Raw genomic sequence first — 24,495 nt, 5'->3', positions numbered from 1 at the left:
TTCCGCCGGCGCGGATCCCGCACCCATTCCTTCGTGGCGTTCATGTCATCTGCTTGATTTTCTGGTTTTTAATCATAAAAAATTTTGGGGCTGGTTTTGTTTTGTTTAGTTGGCTTATTTTTTAAACTTTTTTTTAACGCAAAAGATATGACCTCCACCCCCCGTCTGCTTCCACACATCCCCATAAACACACACACTCTCACACACCCCTTCCTGGGCCCCCTCCCCTCCACTGTCATCATCTACATACTAATTGGGGGAGAGGTCTCTCTCTTTTTTTTTTTTCTTTCCTATTGTGGGGGGAAAGTGCGGAGAAGAGCCTCTTTAAAGTGTAGTTTAGAGGGAGAGACGGAGGGCAAGCGTGTGTGTGAGAGAGAGAGAGGGAGGGAGGGAAAGAAAAAGACCCCTTTTACTGTGCGAGATCTTAAGGGGGTTTGGAGTTCTGGTCAGCTTTCACCAACATCTGAATTCTCTTAGAGCTCCCCAGCCCAGCTGTGAGTGTGTGTCTATGCGAGAGGGAGAGAGAAAGAGTGGTTCCTGGTGCCCCTCCAAGCGCATTAAGGACACTCGGGCCTTTTAATTTTAGGAATGAATGCTGATACTTGTGTTTCTTATTGTGATCCGGCTGCCATGGATTCCTACTACAACGCAGCCTCCCAGGACACAGAAGGCTCCTCGCCTTTTAGGGCATTTCAAGCAAGTGACAAGTTCAGCCCTACTTTCCTGGCCAGCAAAGGACAAGGCTTTGGTGACAGCAGCACTAAGTGCCGGAGCCGCTACAGCCAGCAGGAATGTCAGTCCCTGGATGGCAGTGTGCAGGCTGCCGGCTCTGCCGGGGCTCCGGCCTCCTTTAACAAATACCCTCCGCAGCAACAGCCGCCGCACCTCTACATGCAGCGAGGCCCCTGCAAAACCCCCCCGGACAGCAACATCAAGCTGCAGGAGAGCAGCGGCCACAACGGAACTCTGCAGGTCTCCTGTTACGGTGAGTCCCTGGCGTGCGGCGGGGGAAACATTGGAGGCGAAAACGGAGAGATACTGCCGGGCCTGGAAAGGGCCTCCCGGGGACGTGGGGGGTGGTTGCCCGGCAGAACAAACCCTACTAGGGTCAAGGAGACCTTGCCCGGCTCCGGCGCGCAGCCCCCTCCCGCCGCAGCGGGTGCCTGCGTACCCCACGAGTGTCTTCCTTCTCAGACGGGTCTGGAGCCTCCGACGGCCGCGGGAAGCCGCCTTTCCGGCAGTGTCCCGCTTTGCGGTGATCTTAATCGTAATTTCGGAACGGGGCCGCTGCGCTCCCGCAAAGCGTTAGTTCTTGAGCAGTGCGGGGAAGTCCGCAGAAACTAGGAGAGAAAGAAAGAGCGGAGCGCCGGGCTGCGCAGTGTACTCTCCGCGGGGACACTTTTCCACAGGAAGAATTTCTGGAAAACTTCACCGAAATCTTCACTTTTCACTGTAACGGTCTCTCCTGTCTCTCACTTTCTCTCCTAATTGCCACTTCTCTAACTGATTTCTGCCCGGCTGTAGATAACTCCCTCGCATCCTCTCTGCGGGTCATTAGCAGCAATTAAGACACTCCCTCGCGCTGGCGCTCACAGGACAGCCGGGAACGGGGGCGCTCCTCGTGTCGTTTCCGAGCGTGGCTTTAAAAGGCTTCTTCGGGAGGTCTCCGCTGTATCTGGGGGGTTAGGAAAAAAGGAAAACAAACAATCAACACCCCCTAAAAACAAACAAAAATTCAACAACGAAACAAATAAATCCCCCTAATCAGTTTTCCCATGAAGAGAAAGTGGAAATGAAATCCCTCTTCCTCACCGTGATCTCTGTGTGGGTGAAGAGGGACTGTCCCGGCCTAGATTGAGCGCGTCGCCTCTGAGGTGGTCCCCATCCTGGGATGAGTCAGTCCACCGCGTCCCCAACGGGCAGGGACAGCGATAGGGCCGTGTCTCCAGGGAGACCCTAAGACGGACGGTGTCTACGGAACGAGGGCGCAGGGTAGCCAGGAGAGGTCCGGATCAGGCCGGCAATCCCACTTCTACGCTCTCGCCGTCATTTGAGCACTCTTTTCCCTCTTTACTTACCTTTTTCCCCCCATCTCTAGACTTAAAAGGGGGCAGAGGCGCCATGCCTCTATCCATCTCCGCTGCGTGCCGGCTCGCGTTCAGGCGCCGTCCATCGCCCCCTACTTGCATCCGAGGTGCCCCTGGATTCAGGTCCACAGCCCCAGTTCCTCCCCGCACAGGTGACTTCCCTTCACTGGGAAAGGGCAGTAAGTCCTCGCCATACAGCCGTGTTCGGGAGCGCAGGCACAGCCTGGCTACGGTGCGCCCGGAGGATGGGCAGGGGTCGATCCCGTCCTCCCTCTCCGGCTGCGCTCTGCTCCTTGCCCCGGCCCTCACGGGTCCTTGCCCGCAACCCTCCTCCCGCGGGTATCTCCCCACTGAACCGCACAGTGTCATGAGGGCTCTGTTTAAGGGCTGCTTTCACGTTTGTTCTGGCCATGATTGGAGCTTTTTCCTTCTTCCACGTTCCCTCTCTTCCCCTGCCCTTTCCCCGTTGGCGGACAACTCCCACCGGCGTCAAGGCCTCATCGGCAAAGGCCTTCTTGCGCCAGGTGAGGCTTCACGGGGAAGGACACGATGGGACCGGGGAGCCCCGCGGAGTTGCGGCCCGGGGGAGACATTCCCGGTCTTCGCTTCCTCTGGGAGTGGGAGTGCAGGGGAGCCCTCGTGCCTTCCCTATCGTCCTGCCATCCTCTCTCTGCTAACCGGCTCTCTTGTTTTTGTAGGTTGCAAAGCCCAGGGCGCCGGCATAGCCTGTGATGCCACATTACAATTCCCGGTAGAATCACACGAGTTTATTACCCTCCTTAACACCGCCGGGGTTCCCCTGATTTATTTTCAAGTGGGCCTCCGCGCTCTCCTTCAGCGGGAGCCCCGCAGCGGCGGCGAGCGGCCCGGACTGGCCCAGACCGTGCTCTTTGCGAGCCCCTTGTGATGTGGCTAGGGATGGTGGGCTGTAATGAGAGACACATGGTTCGGCGAGGATAATTAATAGCAATAGTGATAATAAGAGTGCTTAATGGTTGAAGAGAGAGACTTGCTAATAACAGCTAGAGCGGGGTTTCGCAGAGCGGCTGCAACACCCGTAGGCGCCCCTCCGCCTTTTCCCAGACGGCGAAACACACCGCGCCGGGCATAGGGGCTGTGCCCCGGGAATCACGCGAAGGGCTAAAGGGACCGGGAAACCTCCGAGTGCGGGTAAATAACCTCGGCGTGAGTGAGCGCGCGGGAAGAGAAAGCCGCCCTCGTTGTCTGCAGCGGGCACAAGGGTGGCCAGCCGGAGCGCAGGCGGGACACGGAGGGTGAGGAGAGCTACTCGGAGGGGTTTGCTCGGGAAGCCGGGGAGCAGACGGCTGCCCCGCTGCCTTCCGTCGAGACCCCGCGGCAGCTTCGGTGCTGGTACTGCCCTGCGCATTGTGCAGAGGGAAAGCAGCGCGGCGGCTGCGGCGGGGACTACTGGCTCCCAGCGTTCCCCGTTGTCCGAGCCTGAGCAGGATGCTGGAGTAGTGGCATGTCGTGACCGTAAATCCCTCAATTTGAAAAACAACAAAATCCCAAAAGAAGATTAAAAAAACCCTAAACAAACAAAATGCAAACCGAGGCCGACCAACAGGCAGGCTCTCCCGCCGGGCGATGCTCAGACGGTCGGCTTTCCCCACTCCCGGCACTGCGGCAGGCCCGTGGCCCGGGCCGGTCTCCGCATTCCCGGGGGGCGCTGCGCTCCGCAGTGCGGCCCCGCAACTCTCGCCTATGCCTTTCCCCTCGGCGCTGGTAGAGGCCTCGGTCGAGCCCGGAGCGGAGCGGCTGGCACTGAGGCGGGGGCTGGGCCCGGCGGGGTACGGCGGGCATAGCACGCACCTTCCGAGCCGGCCAGACAGGGTGTCCACTCCTTTTTGTTGTTGTTGTTTAATTTAATTTTATGTCTTTAATAAACAAGTCTTTTTGAGTTATAAAAAGCCCGAGCGTGCCATCTATTGCTCTCGGCTTCTATTTCTAGATCTAAGCCCTTCCACTGCATTGTACGGATAAATATAGGCAAAGGGCGAGCTGCGTCCGTAAATACACGAAGGACACGGACGGCAATCGTCGGAGCGCTTCCAGCCCGGCTGCTGGCAGGGACGGTAGCACCGGGCAGCCCTGGCTCTCGACCGGGCTCCCCGCGGCCCTCTCGCAGCGGCGGCTGCCGGCCTGGCCCTATGGGGCACCAGGCAGGGCTCCTCACGCCCTGCTGAAGCCCCCCTGCCTGTGCGCTGCGGCGGGCCGGCGGCCACGCACGGCTTCCCCCGCATTCCCTGCCGCGAATAGGGGTACGGGTTATTCCGCAAACCGGCACGGGTAATTAAAGCCGAATTCTTAAATAAAAGCCACAGAATCATAGAATTACCAAGGTTGGAAGAGACCTTCAAGATCATCTAGTCCTCCGAACAGGTTATATATCTTGGCTTATGAGAGAAAAAAGCTTTCGAATGATTTATGTGCTGTAGTAATCTGACTTGCTATTTCTATTACTTGGAGCTGAAGTAAGTTATATGTCTTGAAACATATGTGTTCACATACCCATATACACACAGAAAGGTATACGTATATTGCTGTCTAGAAATACGGGCTGGAATAAAATCCTTTGTGTAGTGAAGGCGAATGCGATGGGGATATTTGCTCAAAGGAAACAGGAGAAAGGAAACGGGCTTTCTCTAACAGAGGAAATTCTTTAAGTGCCGCGTTATGCAAATAAGAACCGTTTCTTTTATTTAGCGAGCAAATAAAAAGTTCAGCCACAAGTGCACCTTTTATTGTTAGAAGTGCAGAAAGCCACTGTTGTAGGAGTCGGAGGCTCGCTGCATGCTCTTTTAAATTGACGCTTTTAATGCATTTCTCCTCCTCCTCCCCTGATGTAATGTAAGCTGCAGGCACGGCAGAACGAGCTCGCTGGTGGTCCCTCTGCGCCTCCCGCGAGGGACCGCTCGCTGCCAGGCGCTCGGGGCTCCCCGCGGGGCCCCGCGGAGCCCCCGCCGACGTTCAAGGGCTCTGCGGCACCTGCCCCCTGCCCCGGCTCCCGCAGCAGCCCCGCGCCCTGGGCGGAACGGGGTTACGGGGTCCGTGTGCTCTTCTTGGGACTCTTGCGGGGCTCTCCGCATGGTCCGATACCGTACCCCCGCACCAGGATGTGGGCCGCCCGGCTGAGCATCTCCGCAGGAACCGCTCTGCCGGGAGGCGACTGCCCCTCGCGAGCCAGGGGAGCTGAGAACTTTGAGAAGGGCATCCCGAGCTGTGGTGGCCATTCGGTCCTGCCTCCCCTTCCCTATCCCCGCAGCTTTGGTCTCGGCTCTCGGCTCCTTCCCCTCGGATAAGGGCGCGGGCTCCCCCTGTACCTCTCTCCGCCGGGGTGGGGAGATGCTGCTGCCCTGATCCCCGCGGGGGGCAACAAAGGAGTATAAAGGGGAGAAGTGAGCGAGAGGGAGGCGCGAGTGGGGAAGCAGGGACGGGACCTAAGCTGGCATCAGGGAGCAGAAGCCGGCAAGCGGAGCCAGAAGGGCGAGGAGGCAAGGCGAGCTTCGGGGAGCGGGGTGGCAGAGCCGACCCTTCCCTCCCGGTGCTGCGGGGCCGGCTGCCCGGCGGGACTCGGCCGCCGGCTCCGGGAGTGCTGCTGACGCCGCCCTGGCAATAGCCCTCTCTTTTCCACAATAGGGCCACCAGATCTGCCATTCAAGGGTTCCGGCACCCTCCCAGGGAGGGGAGGGAGCTCTCGCCAGGAGTTTGGCTAAGCCTCTGTTTGAACAGACACTCGGAGGTGCGGGATCTCCTCCGCGGAAACCTGCGGGATTTCCTCACGGAGCCAGACGCGAAGGTAGGGCTGACGCTCCTTACCCCTGGGGCCGCGCAGGAAGGTGTATTCGCGGCTCTTTCCAAAAAGTGTTTTGCGCTTCTCTTGACTCGGATGGTAGATCTGGCTGGAGGTTTTTATAGGATTCCTGACCTGAGCTGTTTATAACACTCGTGTCAAAGGACTGGGAGCCTCCCTCTGCCTATATCCCTGCCGCTCCCTCCTTGCAGGAAGATTTCTTTTCGTACTAGAGTTGTTTATTTTCGACTTGTCCTCTGCTAATTGGAATTAACTCCGCTTTGGCCCTATACTTCTGCAGCGCACGTCTCTGACCTCAGCAGGACGTTACCAGCAATAAGAAGGGTGCGGAGAGAAAGGGTCTTAAAACTTTTGCCGGTCTTAGTTGTTTTGAAAGCAACACAGAGTGGAGCAGATGAGAAAAATACTGATAGGGAGAGAGATTTGGAGATGCTTATTGAGTGCGTCTTTTCCTAAGGGTTTGGTGTAGGAGTCCTATTAACAATATATGCTGATGCCAGATAACGCAAATGAGCTATGTATGTGTTATCTGGAGCTGCAGGCTGTTTATTTTGTGCAGCCTTTTGAGTGTACATTCAGTGTGGCTGCATGACTAACTGGCTGAAGTGATTCACTGGCTGCTTTATGGGTGACTGCTCAAAACACGGTCTGAATCAAAAGAGATTTCTTTGGCTGTGGTTTCTAACCTCACAAGTTAAATGCACCCAAGGTTTAAGGGGAGTTAATGTGCAGACTTAAATCCCTCAGATCTTAAAGATTTATTAATTTTCCAAGCCCTGCGTTCAAAGCCATGATGAGTTTCCCTTGTAAGCGGGAGGTGGTGTCTGGGAGGCTCGGAGCCAAGGTCCGCTGCTAAAGGACATCTCCAGACTTGTCCACTCGGTCACCCTAATTATCGACTCTTTAGCCAGTTTCGCTCCCTTGAGTCCTTAAGCTGCATTATTATTTGTTCAGGGCATTTCTGCAGCTGCAGCAATTCTCAGGTAAAAAGCATGATGCGTCCTGGGGCAGTAGGAGAATTTTCTTTCCATTCTGCAGTTGGAAAAACTGAAATTTATAACATCCGAGTAGCTAATGCAAGGTGAAGTTGTGGCCACTCAGTGGCATCAGTGTAACCTTCCCAGGGCAGTGGCTCCAGCAGAAAAAGGCACTCAGCCGGCTGTAGAAGCAGGCCCTGTTGGAGTCAGAAACTCAAGGAGTAGAGGTCCTGTGCTTGATTTTTGAAGGGATTTAACTTAGGTTTCTTGACAGCTCTGTCCTTATTCTGTGCAAGAAGCTGTAGCAACTGATGTGTTCTCATATGCTCAGGTCTCTCAGTATGTAAAGTAGGCTCAACCTGCCAATCCACTTTAATGGTCTAATCTTTTAAAAGCAACTCATTAGCGTGAGCAACCTATATTGGCCAACACAAGATACGAGTTTTGCATTTCAGAAAATGCAGAGAAATCCCTGCCCCAAAAGTCATATGTTTCTGAGATATTCCTCCTACACATTTGAAAAAAAACCGAAACCCCATCTCAGTTGTTAATTAGCTTGGAAAACATAGATCTAATATCTTCATGTAGATACATTTTCAAAAGGAAAAGAGATATAGTTCTGGATTTGCAGAAGTCTGAGTGGTAATGCAGCTAATATAGGACCCCTGTGACTTGAAAAACATTTACTAAGAGATAGATGGGAACATTTCACGTGAATGAAGTGTTAGAGTAATTTATCATAGTTACATGTCTCTCAGTTGCCTTAGCTTGTAAATGAAAGTTCATAAGCAAAAGAGGAAAGCTACTTAGATGTATTAAATAAATGACCTCCACTTTATTTTCTGTGTAAGTTCAGCTGAGTCAATGTTATTGTACATATTGGTGAATCTGCTTGGCCATTTATGCTTGCAAATCATCTTCATATTTTGACTATCACAAAGGTAGACATAATGTGAAAGAGAAATTGATATCAGCACAATACTTCTAGGGTTGTTTTTTTGGTCAAAGAGAGGGATCAGTGAGGAATAGGGGAGAAGGATGGAGAGGGAGGAACAGAGATCAATGAGAAGAGGCAGGGAAGAAGAAGAGAAGATACCTTGGATGGGTAATAAGCAGTGACAGACAGTGCTACTATGGAAGGTGGACTGCAACTGGTTTTATGTTATATATATTCTATATTCTATATTCTATATTACATATTATGTATTATATATAAGTATGTATATATAGTATATGTATATGTAGTATATATAAGTATATATAAGTATATATAAGTATATATAAGTATGAACCCACTAGTATAAAATTTTTTATATTGCCACTGAGAATAGCTGTGATTCAACATTTAGTAGCTGCTGTCTTCAAGTCCCAGCAGGATTTAGTCATGACAAGCTGGTATGTCATGAGCCCCACACACTCATCTGCACTGACTGAAGACCATTGCATTGCCTAACTCAGCACTAAAAAAAAGTCCGTTTGCATCTGATGATTTTTTTCTTTTTCGTGAAGATGTAGTTTAAGTGTTTATCTTGTTACTGTAAATCTGCTTGCTGGAAACAGGTGGTTGAATCAGTTTTATTTCTAAATATATTCCTTATTAGCAAGAACCGTGTTCATTAGCTGTAAGGCAAGTGGGTAAGCTGGCGGTGGAGCCTGAAAGGTTCACTGACAGACATGCTGTATGCTGAGGCTGTGTGAAAACTGTGTGGGGCTTATGAAGACAACAACCACCTTTCTTCAGTGGAAGTCTGAAAACCCGACAAAACCAAAGGGCAGGGAGTCAACAGCATCTAGGCCCATCAGAGAAGTGCTATCAATGGGTACTGAGGAAATGGAGGAAGAGACAGGATAAATGTTTTGGTCAGATTTCTGTCTGGGGGAAATAAAATAAACTTGTAAGGTCTCTGTATAACTCCTATCTGACTGCTGTTGTTCCCTATCTGGGCTCTGTGTGCAAGCACTGCTGCTTAAAAGGAATATCTTGTGTCTCATCAGTTCCTCCCTGTAGTGGAAGCAGTCTCCTTGGGACTTTGGATATTGACTGACTGCTTCACTTAGGAGCTGTAACACTGGTTTTGGGGTAGGATGCAATTTCCAAAGAGGGAAATAGGGAACTGTATTCATTCTTTTGATGTAAGAGGGATCAGATAACAAAGGTTCTTGCAGATATCTAATCTATTCAGGATCAGTAGAAAGTGAAAGGAATTCACACCAGAATCAAAACAAAACAAACCAAAGCTGTACAGTGTGTGCAGGGAGAGGAGGCAATATCAGGAATTTTCCCAGAAAGGGTCAAAAACAATCAGAGAATAACTGTATGCTGGGACAGTGCCCAGAGAGATCTGAAGGCCCAGCTGCAAGACGACAACTCTGTGAGGTGCTGAGGAACATGTGTGACACAGGCCAGAAGTTGTTTTACAAAACAGGGGAAATAGGAAAACATTGCTCAGCCCGAAACTTGATAGGAAACCTGTGCCACAGCAAGGTTTCTGAAAGAAAAGCAAAACATCTCAAAAATGACACCAAAGGCTCACCAGGGTACCAGCCTGCTGGGTATGGAGCTGTCTCATGCTGGGCATGCAGTTGGGTCTGTCAGGTGGGGATGGGTCACCTGTGAGATTGCCCGTTTCCAGTGTGTGTGCTCTGTAACACAAGCATAAGGAGACCCACAGCATCAGGTTTTTCCAGCCCCAGTGATGTCACTCAAGAAAGACTGCATGGGAGGATGATGCATGTCCATTCTCACTGTATAACTGACTGGGAAGAGGAACTGGATGGAGGAGAGCCTGAGGCCAAATGCTGGGGCAGAGATATGCTCTATAGCTTGGACCGTGGTTCTGGTCTCCAGTTCAGGAGGCTGTGAGATCTTCTGGAGCACCATGTAGTTCTTTTCCAACCTTCTCTGGGATGGTGCATGCCCAAACATTGTCTTGGAGTGGAGTCAGGAGCACAGCTGTGGCAAGGGCCCATAGCTGAGAGCTGAGAAACACTGTGTTATAGACATAACCTGGCTTATCAAGATTTGGTCTGAAACTTCATAAGCAGATTGGAGCCAGATATCAGTCTGAGCTAGACAGGACATAGCCAAATGCTAGAAGGCAAGAGGAAGAATAGACCTACCTAAATTGGCAGAAGACCTGCAGACATTTTGTGTTCCTCATGTCTCCAGTGAGGACTTCCAAGATAAATAGCTGATGGACCAATTGCTAGACAGTTAGGCAGATGGTGCAGAAGGCCAGAAACACTCCATGAAGCTGTGGGATTTATGGCAGAGCTTAAATATTTCATTTCAGCTCTTGAACAGAAGTCAGAAAACTGCTACTGGAAGAGAGGGAAGCCAGTTGCTTTATATAGGTATGAGGTCCTGTGCTGGAGAAAAGAGTATTTCCATTCAGTTCATACCACTTCAAGCTATTAGAAGAATATTCTATTGCAGGATAGAAAGCAATGGGGTATTGGCTACAACATCAAACATGAGTGCAGTGGCTCATTTAACTCTGGCTCTGTTGGGGAGGGGAAATATCCACAGAGAATGTTGTTATAAATATATGGCTGGTCAGGACAGAGCCCCATGAAAATCTACTGAAAGGCCCAAACTCAGCTCAGGAAACAGGAGGACCTGAAGGTGCACATGCAAAGCTGGGTGATGCCAGTTTTAAATTAAAGTTGAAGCTATAGTAAGGCTTATTTGTGGCCAGGGTTGGATATTAAGCTGGTGCCCAGAGAACCCTGCTCTTCCCTTGTAGCCTTTAACTAGTTTGGTTTTGTGGCTGGTTGTACTGGAAATCCCCTTTTCCTTGGCCTTGGTGGTAAAAATTGGAGTTCTTTGTTGAACCACCTATTTTTGTCCATTTGTCAGCAGTCCACTTCAGAGGGAGAGCTATGGGAATAGTGAAGTAGCAAGAGAGGGGTTTATCACTTGTGTAATCTACAGACATTGCAAGTGCTCGTTCAGGTGCTGGTCACTGAAACTAGACAGAAGAGGGAGATGATGGGACAGTCCAAAATGTAGCCCCCACAGGGATCTGAGGGAAGGCAGGGATTGAGGAAAGTGTCCATGCTGTGGTAAAATGCATATAGTAGACTGGAGTGCTGGGATCCAGGAAGTTGCTCAGCATAGCCGAAGTGAGAGATGAACTAACACTCACCACGTACATCACTGTGGCTGGGACCTGGTTGGTCAGCACCAGGGTTTTCAGCCTGTGGTGTTTTCCTTCAAAGACATGGCTTATATGAAAGAAAGAGTTTTGGGTAATCTGTTTGTGGTGTCTGCCTCTGTGGGCAAGCCCTGAGTTGTTTCTTTGAGCTTGTAGCCAGTTTTTGGACCTCATCTGTTGTCCTCGCTAGAAAAGAAAGCCAGCAAGAACTTTGCTGTATAATACATTAATCAGAGGGGGCTTGTGCCTCACCATTACTAGGTGGTATGTGGGATGTGCCTTACTAGGTTCATTTTGGTTTCCATAGTGAATATCTGGAGGTGAAAATGGCTTTCATGTTAACACAAGTCCATAAAATATTGTACTGTGGATCTCCCACTACCTGTGTACAGCAGCCCTTACTCAAGAGACCAACACAGCAGGTCAGCCACCCAGTCCCTGTGGTACAGCTGAGGATATCCTGGCATATGGTCAGCCTTTTAATAGGAACAGATGATGTTTTATGAACAGGCTATCATGAGCTCCAGGCTGCCAATCTAAATTGAACCCAGAGCAAGGTGAACTTCTGAAGAGAGGCACAACATGCACCTTGGGCAAACACTCAGCCAGGAGCGAAAGGGGAAGCAGTTCCCCAATGCCAGGGAAGGGAACACGGCACTGTCAGCCTATCTGGCTTTGCAGGGCACTGATCCTGCCTCTGGAGGCTCAGATGCAGACTTGCCAGGATGATAAAAGCTCCACATGCTCCTTGTGAGAAGAGAAAGCTACCGTGGTGGCAAAAAGAGAGCAGCTGGGCAACTTCAGAGCTGAAGCAGTTTCCGTTGAACACAGGTGTCTGTGGGGTTGGAACAGCACTGACACGAGACCACAGTCATGAAAGACTAGTTCTAACAATTCCTTATTCAAAGGCCTTTTTTTGGACAGACGCTTTCCTCAGCAGAACAGCAAGAAAAAACTGAGGATGCATCCTTTTTTATCTCCTTTCTTCCACAATGTGCAGGAATGAAAACATTCCTGTTTCATCCAGTAGATGTAAGTTTGCAAGAGCAGAGTTCAAGGAACTAAAAGTGTCCCTCAAAAAGGTTTGTGGTGTCAAACAAGGTGTGATTGAAAAAAAACCCCTCTCATTTGACAACCTTGTCTGCTTTTGACTGTAAATTCTCTTCAGACTAGCAAGGCAAAAGCTCTCTGGTCATGGTGGGAAATCTTGTAATTTAAAGATGAAATGTTGTATAGGAAATGAGGAATGTGTGATGAGCACTTGTGAGAGCTTGTTATAACTGAAACACTCAAAAAGGAGGTTCTGATGTTTTGTTATGATGTCAAAACCATTGGATATCTTGAGGTTGTAAACCCCTTAGTCAAGCCATGAGACAACTGGTTTTGAGGAAAATGCAGACAGATGATGGAAAATTAGTACAGGAAGTGTGATGATTTTCTTGCATGTCTTTTATTCCAAAACTGGGTCCCCAAAGATGGGGAGAAACCCTACTGAGCAGTGTCTCCTGGGACCTTACTGCAATTCATTGCTGGTGATGTTGTTGGGCCTTTGCCTGAGGTGGAATCTGCCAGACAATATTTGTCGGTAGCTATGGATTTCTTTAGAAAATGACCTTAAGTTTACCCAAAAAGGAACTAAGAGGCTGTGATAGCAACCAAGCTTCTAAGGAATGAATTTTTCACCATATTTGGGGACCTAGACATGAAGAGCATCCAACAAGGCAAAGGTTTTGAGGCCAAAGTGTTTAGACAGGTTTGTTAGATACTAGTAAATGCAACAGGAGGTATCCAGCATCCTAAAGATGGTGGAGAGAGGAAGCTTGGCTGGTGCTAGGAGGAGGCATTGAGCCAGCTGCATGCCACCTGGCCTAAGATGCCCCCATTTACACTGCCTGGTCTCCCTGTGCTGCTCCTCAAGGCCTTGGTATCTGCCCACCCCATGTTGGCCTCTGAGAGACCTTAGTGTGTCTCCCACAGCACCAGAAACCTATGACTGGGTAACTGAATCACACCCCAGACACTTTACAAGAGTGACAAAAGAACCAGGACCGATCCAGCCCTTTGCTTATTTTGTTGATTTTAATGACTTTCAGTGTAAAGGGAAAGTGCTGTCTGACCCCAGTTTTCCTTTTCAGTTATTAACCAGGAAACAACACAGTCCCTGCAAGAAGTTCATAGATCTGGCCTATAATGGTCCGACCTACCTGGACTCTGCAAAAATCAGGTGGAATGACCCAGGTTTTTCTAAAGAAAATCTAATACAATTATTGCCTCAGGCAACATGAACATTCTCTGATGTTGGCTTACGTGTGGAAATCTGTGTGATTTCCCGTCCCACAGAGATGGAGATATTAGGAGCCCAAAGCAGACAAAGCATGGTGTGTAGCAGTGATCACGTAAGTGCATTAACTTGTAAGAGTTATGGCCAAGGAGGAGTTAGGAAGGTAGCTGAGTGGGTCCTGAAAGCCAAGAATACAGCTAAGGATGTTGAGTCTGGTAGAAATTAGTTCCCTACTGGGGAAAAATAGGGAATGGCCTCATTTAGTCCACAAATTTCATTAAAACCAAAAACTTTGCTGAGAACTCCTTCTCAGAAGGAACTCCTTCTCCTTTCTTCAGAAGAAAAGGGAGCAGCAGCTGAAAGCCTGTAATAGCATCCCAGTGGGAGCAAAGTTGGTCCAAGCTGGCTCTTGAAAATGTCCCAACAGGAAAACGTGATACTAGTGTGTAGAAGTCTAAATTGGTTGCTCTGACACTTCCTCCCTGTGTGGCTGAGATGAAGTAGGTCCATGGGTCTGGGTTCTTCTGGAAGTAGGCTGAGCAAGGTGTCATTTTGCAGGGATTCCTGATGGTGATGAGCAAAGCAGTTTGATTTTGCTCAGCCCTGTGCCAGAAGTATTAACACAGTGAGTAGTGTGAGTGTGGGCACTGAGGACTGCTCAAGGCACACCCCAGAGCATGCTCAGACCAGGTGGCAGGGGTAAGCAGGGGCCCCGGCAGTATGGCAGTGATAGCGGTGTAGCACCATGGTTGAGGTGATCTGCTCCTCACCCTGCTGTGTCCTGCACAAAGTGATGTTATGCCAGACCATCCTTTCCTCTGCTCCACAGCCCCCAGCTCTCCTGGCAAAGCTTTCTCCTGGAGCAAAAACCATTAAATAAAGAAATGGCACACTGGCTTCCAGACTGTCCCTGGCTGGTAATAATCTACAGAGCTTCTTACTGTAGCATCCAAACATCACAGTACATCAACCGACAGGAGATGAAGCACCAATGTTTTATTTTCTGTTTATATCAGATCATATTCTTGACAAAGTTACACACACAGATTATTTAGTTCACTATGTACTACAGTTTGAAGTAAATTGGACTGTATAGCAGCTGTGCTATCCCTGTTTATAAGCCTCAGCTTCATCAGCTGTAGGAAGTGTCAGTGGGAAAGAACAATGTGGTTTAAGCCAATTTAGGAAGCTGCATCTTTGCTTTGGAAAACATAGGATATGAGCAGCAAATACTCAGAGGTCCCTAATTTCAGGCAAACCTGTATTTACTAGCAGGCACAGCCTGCTCTTGGAAGGCCTCTCGGACCCCATCTTTGGGATGGAGAGTTTCCACAGTTTCCTTTAGCACTAAAACCTTGGCTCTAAGACTCTGGCTTCTTGGAAGCTTAGCCTCATAAGTGTGTTCACTGAAGGAGTTTTGGACTTTGAAGTTGCATTATTTACATCTGACTGTATATCTTCCTCCTGGGAGCGCTATGAACAAGATGAATTGCAGAAGAAATCACACGTTCCCACACAAGCATGTTTGCCTCTCATGAAGTATGAAAAACTATGACCCAAATGTACTGTGAGATAGTAAATCTCAGGAGACAGCATGTCTGAGATGAGAAGGAAGGAGAAAGCAAGACACTGAAGCTCCCAGCAGCTCACCTTGAAAGCACTCTGAGTCCAGGAGCTGGAAATGCTTTGGGAAAGAGAGGCCAGCTGGTGGCTAGTGGCCTCATTAATGCCAGGAGCCCTCAGATCTTTGAAACTGAAGTGTTTATCTGTTCTTCCCAAATTTCATTCTTTCCAGACCCTATCTTGTAGATAGGCTCATTTTTAAAGAACACAGGGAGACAGCTGTTGAAAACGGGGCTTGCTTACTCTTGTCTAGGAAACTCTGAAACAGTACATACCTTTCAGACTGGTGCTTTTGATGTGTATTGATTCCAGCCCATGTTTTCTGATTGTGTATTTTATTCTCCCCTCTAGGCCATCCTTCCTGCAGCCACTCTTACCACCTGCTTTTAAAGCCTCCTGTTGCTTCCCACCCAGCTAGAATAGGCAAATTTCAAGCACCGAAGCTCTTCTTGTGGCATTGGCATCACAATGTCTTTAAGCAGGGACCTTCTGAGGTGGGGCCCATCTCAGCACACAGACATCCACATGCAGATCAACTATCTCCCAAAACAAGAGCTCCCCTAAGGGAGCATTTTGGGAGACAAGAGAGCAGGAAGAATGAATATGTGTTATATATGCAAATTGTTAGCAAGGTATGATTTTTTGAGGTCTGTCTGGGAGCCAGGATTGTTGTTGGGATGATGTTTGTGAGTAATGATTGGTCAGCAGATTGTGTGTGTGTGTCAACTGGTGCAAGAAGTAGGCAGCTGAAAGTGGAACTGTGGTGGTGAGTAGAAGGTAGGTAAAGGGTGGACACGAGATGAGTATTTGTTCCCTAGTTGTATGAGCATCTCTGGCAGAAGTAGGTTTCTGGGAAAAATCCTCTTTTTCACAAGTTCCTAAAGATGATCTCTGCAAAAGTTTGCTAATATTTACTTGACATTTGTTGTCACTCATGTCAATATGATCTTGTCCTGGAATGTTAACTGGAAGCAAACGCAAAAGTGGGCATGAACTCAGCTGATGTGGATACAGTTTTTAATTTAGGCTGATTTTCATGGTCATCATCTTTCACGTAGTCATCCAGTTCATCTGAGAGTGAGTGGTGCTCCAGGAGTTCTTCTCTTTCCAAGAGTCATGATTTTTTTGTTCTTTCTTAGGAAAGCGTGTTACCAGAATCACTGTTTTTTGTTTCTATTGCCTGACACTTCCTACCACAATTCTGCATCCAGTTGCTTCTAACTTAATCAAAACTTAACAATCTTGCCTAAAAGCAGTTGTTTCCCTCCAGCTGTTTTCATAATACTATTTTTTTAAAGTTCATCTAAATCAATTAAGCTGTTTCCAAGAATGTAACTAAAACTAAGCACATTTTTGTTTTCTTCATGTCAGGAAAAAATCTGATGATGACTCCTTTCATAAGTTCTGTGCTGTGGAAAAAATCATCAGACTTGCAGTAGAGCTGGGCTTTGTGTAGGAAATGTGCCCTGTGCCTTTCCTTTGAAAGATTATCTAACAACAAGCTATAAGGAGCTACTCCCAGTAGTGGCAGTTTTAATTTTCGCACCTAAACATACTGCAGATTTCTCATCTTCTGGGAGTATTTCCAACTAGGTCTGAACTTACTCTTCTTTCAGTGGCCCCCAGTAGTTGGTCCAGCCTTTCTTGGATCCAGGAAAATGATGCCATGCAACCAGGGAGCATTCCCAGCCAGCAGAGGCAGTCCATCAGTGCCAATGGAGTCACACTGCTCTGAGCACCATCTGCAGAAACTACACCACCATCTTCTCCCTAGAAAAATTCGATCCCAGAGTGGCTTTATAAAGGAATTTAGTGATGCAGGTGATGATTATCTTGGCCTGGCCTTGTCACTACCAAGTACAGCGAGTGGCCAGACCCCGGTAACTTTGGCAGTCAGGGTCAAGTGGCTGGAGAGCATGTGCAGGATGGGCAGACACTGTGGGAGTGTGGCTCAGCAGGCACAGACAATCTGGGCAAAGAAGTGAACCATGAAGGGGGAGAAGAAAGTAAATGTCAAATACTCTCGGCTCATGCAAACCTACTTCTGTTTTTTTGTTTGAGTTTTTTATTCATTTGTTAGTTAGTTTGTTTGGTTTTTTTCCCTGGTGACAATTACATGTGTTGCAAGACGAAGTAGTTCTCAAGCGAAATAAATCCCTTTCTCTAAGCTCGGAGTGCATAGCACTCTGAATTACTTGACAAGCACAGTTTACCCTTTCAGCAATTCAAGACTCCATTTTCACAAGTAAGAGTATGCTTTTGTGGATGTTTTCCCTGATCAGTACTACCTGATGGATTTTTTTTTTCTTAATAGCTGTCATTTCATCTGCATCTTCCTATTCCCAGCTCAAATTAAAAATGTAAGTTGTTGACTGTGAATACTATTTGTTATTCATTTACTAGAGGAATCTTAGGCACATTCATTCCATTTCCTCTTAGTGCCTCATTATCAACAAACCTTTGCCTCACTTTACTGCTTCTGTAAATCATTTTCATCCCTTTCATTTGAGAACCATGTGTTTGGGCTCTTGCACAAATGTCTCATGAGAATAATAGGCCAAGTCATGTAGTATCATTTTTACTCCTTGATAAGCTGTCAAAACTTCATTAAGAAGGGATTATTGAACAACACGTAAGTATTTGTTTGGATGAAGAAAGCATTGCACTTAAACCATGAAGCAAGCAGAGGTTTGCAGTATTTTACCAAGCTGGCTTGTGTCAGCTATTGGTATAATTCAAATGACTTAGATTAGCCTGTCTCCCACAGGCAACATATACCTTCTCTCTTCTGTGATATGAAGGATGTGGAGCTAACAATGCTCCAGCGGTGCCCTAAAAACTGAGGAGAAATGAGGGAGAATTTCAAACATTCTTTCCCTACTCCTCATAGCCCCAGCAGAAACAAATGCAAGGCACGAGAGTGTAGCACTCCTGACTCCTGGTGGGCTCCCATTGGAGGCTGCAGTGGCATTGGCTGCTCATGGCAAATGCCAGTGGTGGACACAGACCCAGAGCCAGACTGAGGTGGGGGGAACTGTGTGCCACAGAGGCTGGAGGGATCCTACAGAGGCCAAGAGTTTATTAAACCTCACTTTAACTGGAGCTGAAATATGTGCCCCTAGTGCAGGGCAGCAAAGGTTAAAAAAGTCCTTTCTGCAGACATTTTTATGACACTCTTTGGGGATACATATAAGAAAGCTGGAGCGTTGTGAACAATTTAAAAAAATATTTGTTTAGATTGTGTCAGGGTCAATTGGAGTTTCCAAGTAAGCCAGTCTTAGACGGATTTTTCTTTCTTTGCTCTTTCTTCACAGCTACAGTGTAGACATGCTGTAGGGTCATGGCCAGGCCATGCAGTGCAGCTATGTCCCCTCAATTCCTCAAAACAGCTCTTGAGACCATGAGAGCTTGAGGTCACTATGACCCCCTGCACTGCATGTGGGCTCATGGAGACCAGGGATGACAGTCCCTGACTAGCAGGGGTTGCTGCTGCCCTCAGACCTTGTCAGGAGTCCAGGCTTCCCCATCTCCATTGACACCTCTGCAGGAAACCTTATGGGGCTGCAGCACTGGCCCCACCTCGTGACAAGGGTGTAGAGGTCAGGAGAACAACCTATTACTCTCAGGTTTGTTGTTAGTTATTGTGTCTTCCTTCTTGGTTGGAAAATTCCTAATTTGGTTGTGCTGCTTCTTGCTTCAGTTTGCGATTTTGCTGCCCTCTTACTCTCTGCCAGTGAAAGATGATGCCAGTCTGTTGCCCAGGCTCAGTGACTGTGAATTAGTGGGTTTGGTAGCCAGAAACCTGATTTCTTTTTGGAATACTTCTAAAAGCCTACTGCTTGTAGGAGTTTTCCCAGACCTGGCTGGCCTTGAGTTTTGTGATGTGCAGTTGGAATGGAAATAAGTTATAGCTGTGCTTCCAAGAACAGTCAGTTTTGGGGAAGGCTGACAGTTTTTCTTCCCTCATCTGGGCCTTTCTTTACTAATCAGCTGTATAAAACTGAAGAATAGCAGAACTACTTTGTTAAAAAATCTGGCCCAAACTTTGGCCCAACATTTAAACTCAACTCTTTCTGTGGTTCAGTGATGTTCAGCCAACTTTGGGTGTTTTCTGCTTTTCTCCAGTTTTCCCATCACTTCTCCTTTCCAATTTTCAAGAGAAACTGATAGCACCCAAATCCCCCTGAGATGCCCTGTACTTGAGTATCACTGAGGCTGCCACATCATCTTATCCAGACTCAGAGTCCCCAGGTCTTCTCCACAGGGGCATCTGTGGCTCCAAACTGGGAAGCACGAGAAGCAGCACAGGAGCTGTGCTGGGAGGATTTGTTGGGGCTTGCCTGACTGCCCATCTGAGGTACATAACGCTGCACTTTAAGTGTAAGGGCAGTCCAGGGACACTCATAAGCTGCTGTGTCTTGCCGAATTAGGGCTGCAGGCTGGCTGCTTCAGCTGGGCAGGGTCTACTTGGACACCTCTCTGGCCAGGGCCTCTCAAGCCTTCTGAAGTTTATCTATAACTAATTTAAATCAGGACTCTATAACGCAGAGGCAGCTGAGCTCTTGCACAGCTCATTACAAAATGGCCCTAATCTCCCTCCTCCTGCCCCCCTTCTTTGCTGGTGATTTCAGGTTGCAGCTCCAGCCCTGCTGCCAGCAGCACAAAACAGGCACCTGGAAGTCACCTCTGGGAGGCAGCTGAACTTCAGCAATGCATTGCTTCCTCTGCTGAGAACAGTTTGCTTTTACAAAGCAGAGAGACAGAAGAATGCAGAGAGACAGACTGACAGACCGACTGACCAACCAACCAACCAACAGCGTGAACAGTGTCCACGCAGGCACAGACCCACAGGATGGGGTGAATCACTCTGCAAGCTGGCAGTAAGGAATTAAACTGTGCCATGGACAGACATCAGAGCAAGGCTCAACTCCCTTCAGGCAGTTTTGTCTCACCAGCCTTCCTCACGAGCTGGAAGTAGTGTCCCTCCACTCCCCTCTTAACTAGATGGGTGATTTATATCTTCTGTCACACATGGCGACTGATGGTGCCTCGCTTGGCGTGTGGTTAGCGTGGAACACACACTGAGATGTGGAAGGCTGTACCAGTGCCTCGTGCCTCTCTCTCACTGGGATGGAGCAGATGTCCTGCTTAGCCAGCGCCCAGCCTTGGGTGGAAATTTTAGGGGAATGTCCAGGGCATTTTGTGGGGAAGAGGGAGGTGCTGACTGATTGCAGGGGAAAGCTCTGGAGGAGATGACAGCTTGCAGTGAAGAGCCCCCTTTTCTCTTGCACTGCTCAGGCAAGGGGTCTTTTCAGATCCTTGCAGTGGCAAAAGGGCACAGGTGAGGTTAAGTTGAATACATAAGTCTGAATCTGATGAGAACACTTATGCTCTTTCTTTCCGAGAGAGCTTAGCTCTAAGCCCTGCCTCACTCTTATCTGTCACTCACAACTGAACAACCCTCAGTGCTACCACAGGCACTGAATGGCACGGTCCGCTGTCAGCCTCAGAGCTCCCTAGGGCTTACCTTTCCCTGCTTCAAGTACAGGGCCTGGTTTCATAAGGCCTCAGTGCAGGGAGGGGGGTTGAATCGTGGCTACCTTAAACACTATCATCATGTAACTTGGCTGGAGATAGCAGGGGAGGAGCAACCTTGCTGTATCTACATTTTTCTAAAAGAAGCACAACATTGAGAGAACTGAATGTTCCCAAAGTAAGACAGATAGGTGGATGGGGCAGTTTGCTCCAGATGCTGACAGTAGGGATATCCCAGTAGGGAAACTCAGCTCAGACAGGAGAGGAACAGAGCACCCACATTGGGACCGAGCATCAATATGTGCAAAACCCTACAGTGCCTGTTTGTGGAAAACAAAAGGCTCCAGCAAACAGCATTGGGGACCTCTCTGTTCTGCCTTTCACTTGGCCAAGGGTCTGTGGACACTTTTGGACTGAAATCCCAACAAACAGCTACTGGCCTGGGTCTAAGTGAGATGATACCATTCAATACTTTGTTCAATATTAGTGATACTGATTTTTTTCTTAATGAGATCACATATTTAATCTATTCAGCACTGAGTCAAGTCTTCAGAGCAGTTAGGTGCTTAGATCTGCTTCTGAGGAACTTGAGAAAAGCTGAGACCCTCAGGTACTCACTACCATGGCAAGGAAATGAAGGACTGCTTTGGAAGGAGGAGATTACTTATCCAAAAGATATCAAAATCTGAGCCAAGAGGAAACTGAAAGCCCTTTCAAGACCCCTTCCCATCCTTGCCTGTCTTGTCCATCTCTCTTGGCTGGCATACACTGGAGATGTATCAGTTCAGAGGTACTACATGGCTTTTGGTTCACATGCAGCGTTTTAGGCAGAAACACAAGTAGGACACTGCAGAAACCCACAATTATTTCCCAGATGTTTGTAACATGCCTATAGTGGGAAATAAAAGAGACATTTTAAAATGCAATAGCTGACCCATCTTGTCTGTCATACTTTCAAGCAGGGCCTTGAACATAGTCTGGTGTGCTGCAAACCTGTAGCTGAACACGCCCAGCCCTGCACCTGGGGCTGCCTGTGTGAGATATAAGGAGGATTTGATGCCACTGAAGGGGCTGTCATCTCCCTCTGCTGTCACTTAAAAAGTCATCTTGTGGTTGGTCCTGGCATATCCCCAAGGCAGGGGGTGTGTCACCTCCTGCAGACACTGAAAACCTTCAAGTGTCAGAGAGGAGGGAACCAGATCACTAGGAAATTAATGGGCTCTTCAGAGAGAACTGAGATGCCCAGCTCCAGAATATTTGGCATAAACAATAATCTCCTTTTGCATTCAGTAGTGAGGAAGCCATGATACACAAGTAAGCAGTTTCATTTTCACAGAATCACAGAATACGCTGAGTTGGAAGGGACCCACAAGGATTATCAAATCCAACTCTTAGCCCTGCACAGGACCATCCCCAAGAGTCATACCATGTGTTTCTCCCAGTGGAGGCAAGGGCAGCACATTTTCTTCCTCTTTCTCTTTCTTTATATCATGTTCTGGGAGCCAGAAAGTCAGCTGCAATTACAGTAGGTTGCTAGAAGCATTTTTGTGCCTTCAAAATTTCCTCAGTCAGCACTTTTCCACTGTTCAAATGAATGTGCTACATGAAGAAGGACTTGGAGCGTAAATTGTACCTTTTACTCTAGTCACAGCTTCTATGCAGAGTTTTTAGAAAATATTTGTTTATGTAAAAGCCAGTTTTGTTAGCATTCTTTAAATAACATGAAAAAGGAGCAAGCAGCATATTTTGCATTCGTACAGACAATGCTGAGCTCTCCCCAAGTAGCCACAGCGTGTGTGAATCCAGCTAATCAGGCAATAAAGCAAAATGTGCCCTTAAAACCAGATGTTTGTACTGGGGGGAAAAAAAGCTAGTTCAGAAAAAAAGAAAGAGGAACAGCAACTTTCACAAGAAATAATACACATTTTCCCCAGGCTTTCTGTGATATAAACTTCTCAGCAGCACTAGAGTTAATGTTTATCAAGCTGTCTGTCCCAAACCCACAAAGTGATTTAATCCAGAAGAACTACCCAGGAACAAGAGGGCTTAAAGTGCAGCCAGGGCTGAGGTAGATTTGACTCCCATGGAAGCATCTCCCAGGCACACAGTGGAGATAGAGCCAGTGACTTAAGTTATACACTGGCATCAGGACGACCAAAAGAAAGCTTATGGACTCACCCGTGCGATGTGGCACCTCTGGCACTGTCCCCAGACTGCTTTTCAGAACAGAAGGAGTTTTTGAGGTCTTTCTGCTCCGGGCTTCAGCATTATTCCTGTACTATACTGTGATCAGAAAAATAAGTCTCTTCTTGAAGAGAGGAGCCCTAGGTGTGGTCAGGAGGAGCACAGTAGAAAGAAATGCTGCTCTCCCCCTTTCATCCTACAAGTAGGGTTTTCTGTAAGAATTTGCTCTCTCTGTAATTAGCTCTCCAATGTGGTCAGGTATTTCACATCTACTTTTAGCCTGTGAGTTCCACTATGTTCCCCTCTTTGCTGTAGAGCCTCAGGAGGCTGCAGGCAGCAGAGCAGCAGTGCCAGCAGCTTTTACAGGCTTAGCAGAGATGGATGGTGTCCATGTAGATGAGAACATTCATGCAGTGGTTTCCTGAGCACAAGGGGTAGTCAATGAATCACAGAATCACAGAATATGCTTAGTTGGATGGGACCCACAAGGATCATCACATCTGACCCTTAGCCCTGCACAGGACCATCCTCAAGAGTCACACCATGTGCCTGAGAGTATTGTCCAAACACTTCTTGAACTCTGTCAGGCTTGGTGCTGTGACCACTTCCCTGGGGAGCCTGTTCCAGTGATCAACTACCCTCTGGGTGAAGAACCTTTTTCTAAAATCCAGCCTAAACTTCCCCTGATACGACTTCAGGCCATTCTCTCAGGTTCTGTCACTGGTCACAACAGAGAAGAGATCAGTGGCTCCCCCACCTGTTCCCCTCATGAGGAACTTGTACACTGCAAGGGAATGCTGTACCATAAGCACAGGAACAGCCTAGACTGTGTTCCAGCCTTCCTTCAGGTTCTGCAGGATCAACCAAATGAGGTCCCTGTCTGGGATAGATGGACAGGCAATCCTTATCCAGAGCTGAAATGGAGATTCTCCAACCAGTTTCTGCTTAGCAGCAAAGGGTAACTGCACCCTCCAAAATGAAGCCAATGGTTTGTGTCCTGTGTAGACTTCTACAACTCACATTTAAGCGATGAATGCTGCCCAGTTTTACATTTCAGTTGGGCCCAAGAGTGAAGGTATGATTAGGCATCTGATCATCACTAATAAAATCAGTGATGCCAAATACAGCTAAAAAAATGTGGGTCTTCTCTCCATCCTTAAACCCTTATCTACATGTGCAGACTGCAAGATTACTAACTCCCTGAACAAAAATAAACCTAAATATTTGGGTCCTTATTTGTTTAAAATCCAGCCACTCCATTTTTTCCCATATAACCCTAGATGTGGATATTTTTTAAATTATAGTCTTGTGCTGACTCCTAGACTTCAGTGACAGACAGGAGGCAGAAGGCTGCAGCAGACAGCTTAAGAACAAGCATAATGGCTTCAGCATGTGTTAAGGCAAGATCACAAGAACTGGATAAGGTTACTATGGCTGGCCAAGTCCTTGAGGTGTGCTGGCTGGGCTGTGGTGCAAATCTGCCTTGGTAAAAAGTGTGGAGTACCCTGCCCAAACCCTATCTAGGGAAAATTTTAGCACTGATATTTATGCAAGAGTTCAGAGAATGACATTAAGAGCCAGAACTGGATTTAAAAAGAATTCTTAAACATCTGCACTTGAGGTTGTGATGTTTTGGGGTTTTTTTAATGCATCATTGCTATGAAGAGTCAGACCATGGCTATGCAGACAGGGAGAGGCACCATGAAATGGTCACAGAATCTGGGGATGGGTGGGGGGAACACCCCTGTGCCCACACCTGGGCAGGAAGGCAGAAGGTCCCTATGTCATTTAGTGTGGGAGCAGAGAGGCAGCCTGGTGC

General features: G+C 48.1%; 1 protein-coding gene across 1 annotated transcript in view; it reads left to right on the top strand.

The window, feature by feature from the left end:
• The first annotated feature begins 588 nt into the window (after positions 1 to 588).
• The window catches only part of ALX4 (ALX homeobox 4), a 38,994-nt gene continuing 15,087 nt past the window's right edge, over positions 589 to 24,495 (top strand). Inside the window, exon 1 of the mRNA XM_008919743.3 lies at positions 589 to 985. Coding sequence (XP_008917991.2) covers positions 589 to 985 — 397 coding nt within the window. The remainder of the gene's footprint in view (positions 986 to 24,495) is intronic.

Source organism: Manacus vitellinus, unplaced genomic scaffold, assembly GCF_001715985.3.
Source record: "Manacus vitellinus isolate BGI_N305 unplaced genomic scaffold, ASM171598v3 scaffold_6_pilon, whole genome shotgun sequence".
Classification (NCBI taxonomy): domain Eukaryota; kingdom Metazoa; phylum Chordata; class Aves; order Passeriformes; family Pipridae; genus Manacus; species Manacus vitellinus.
This window is presented reverse-complemented; position numbering and strand designations above follow the sequence as displayed.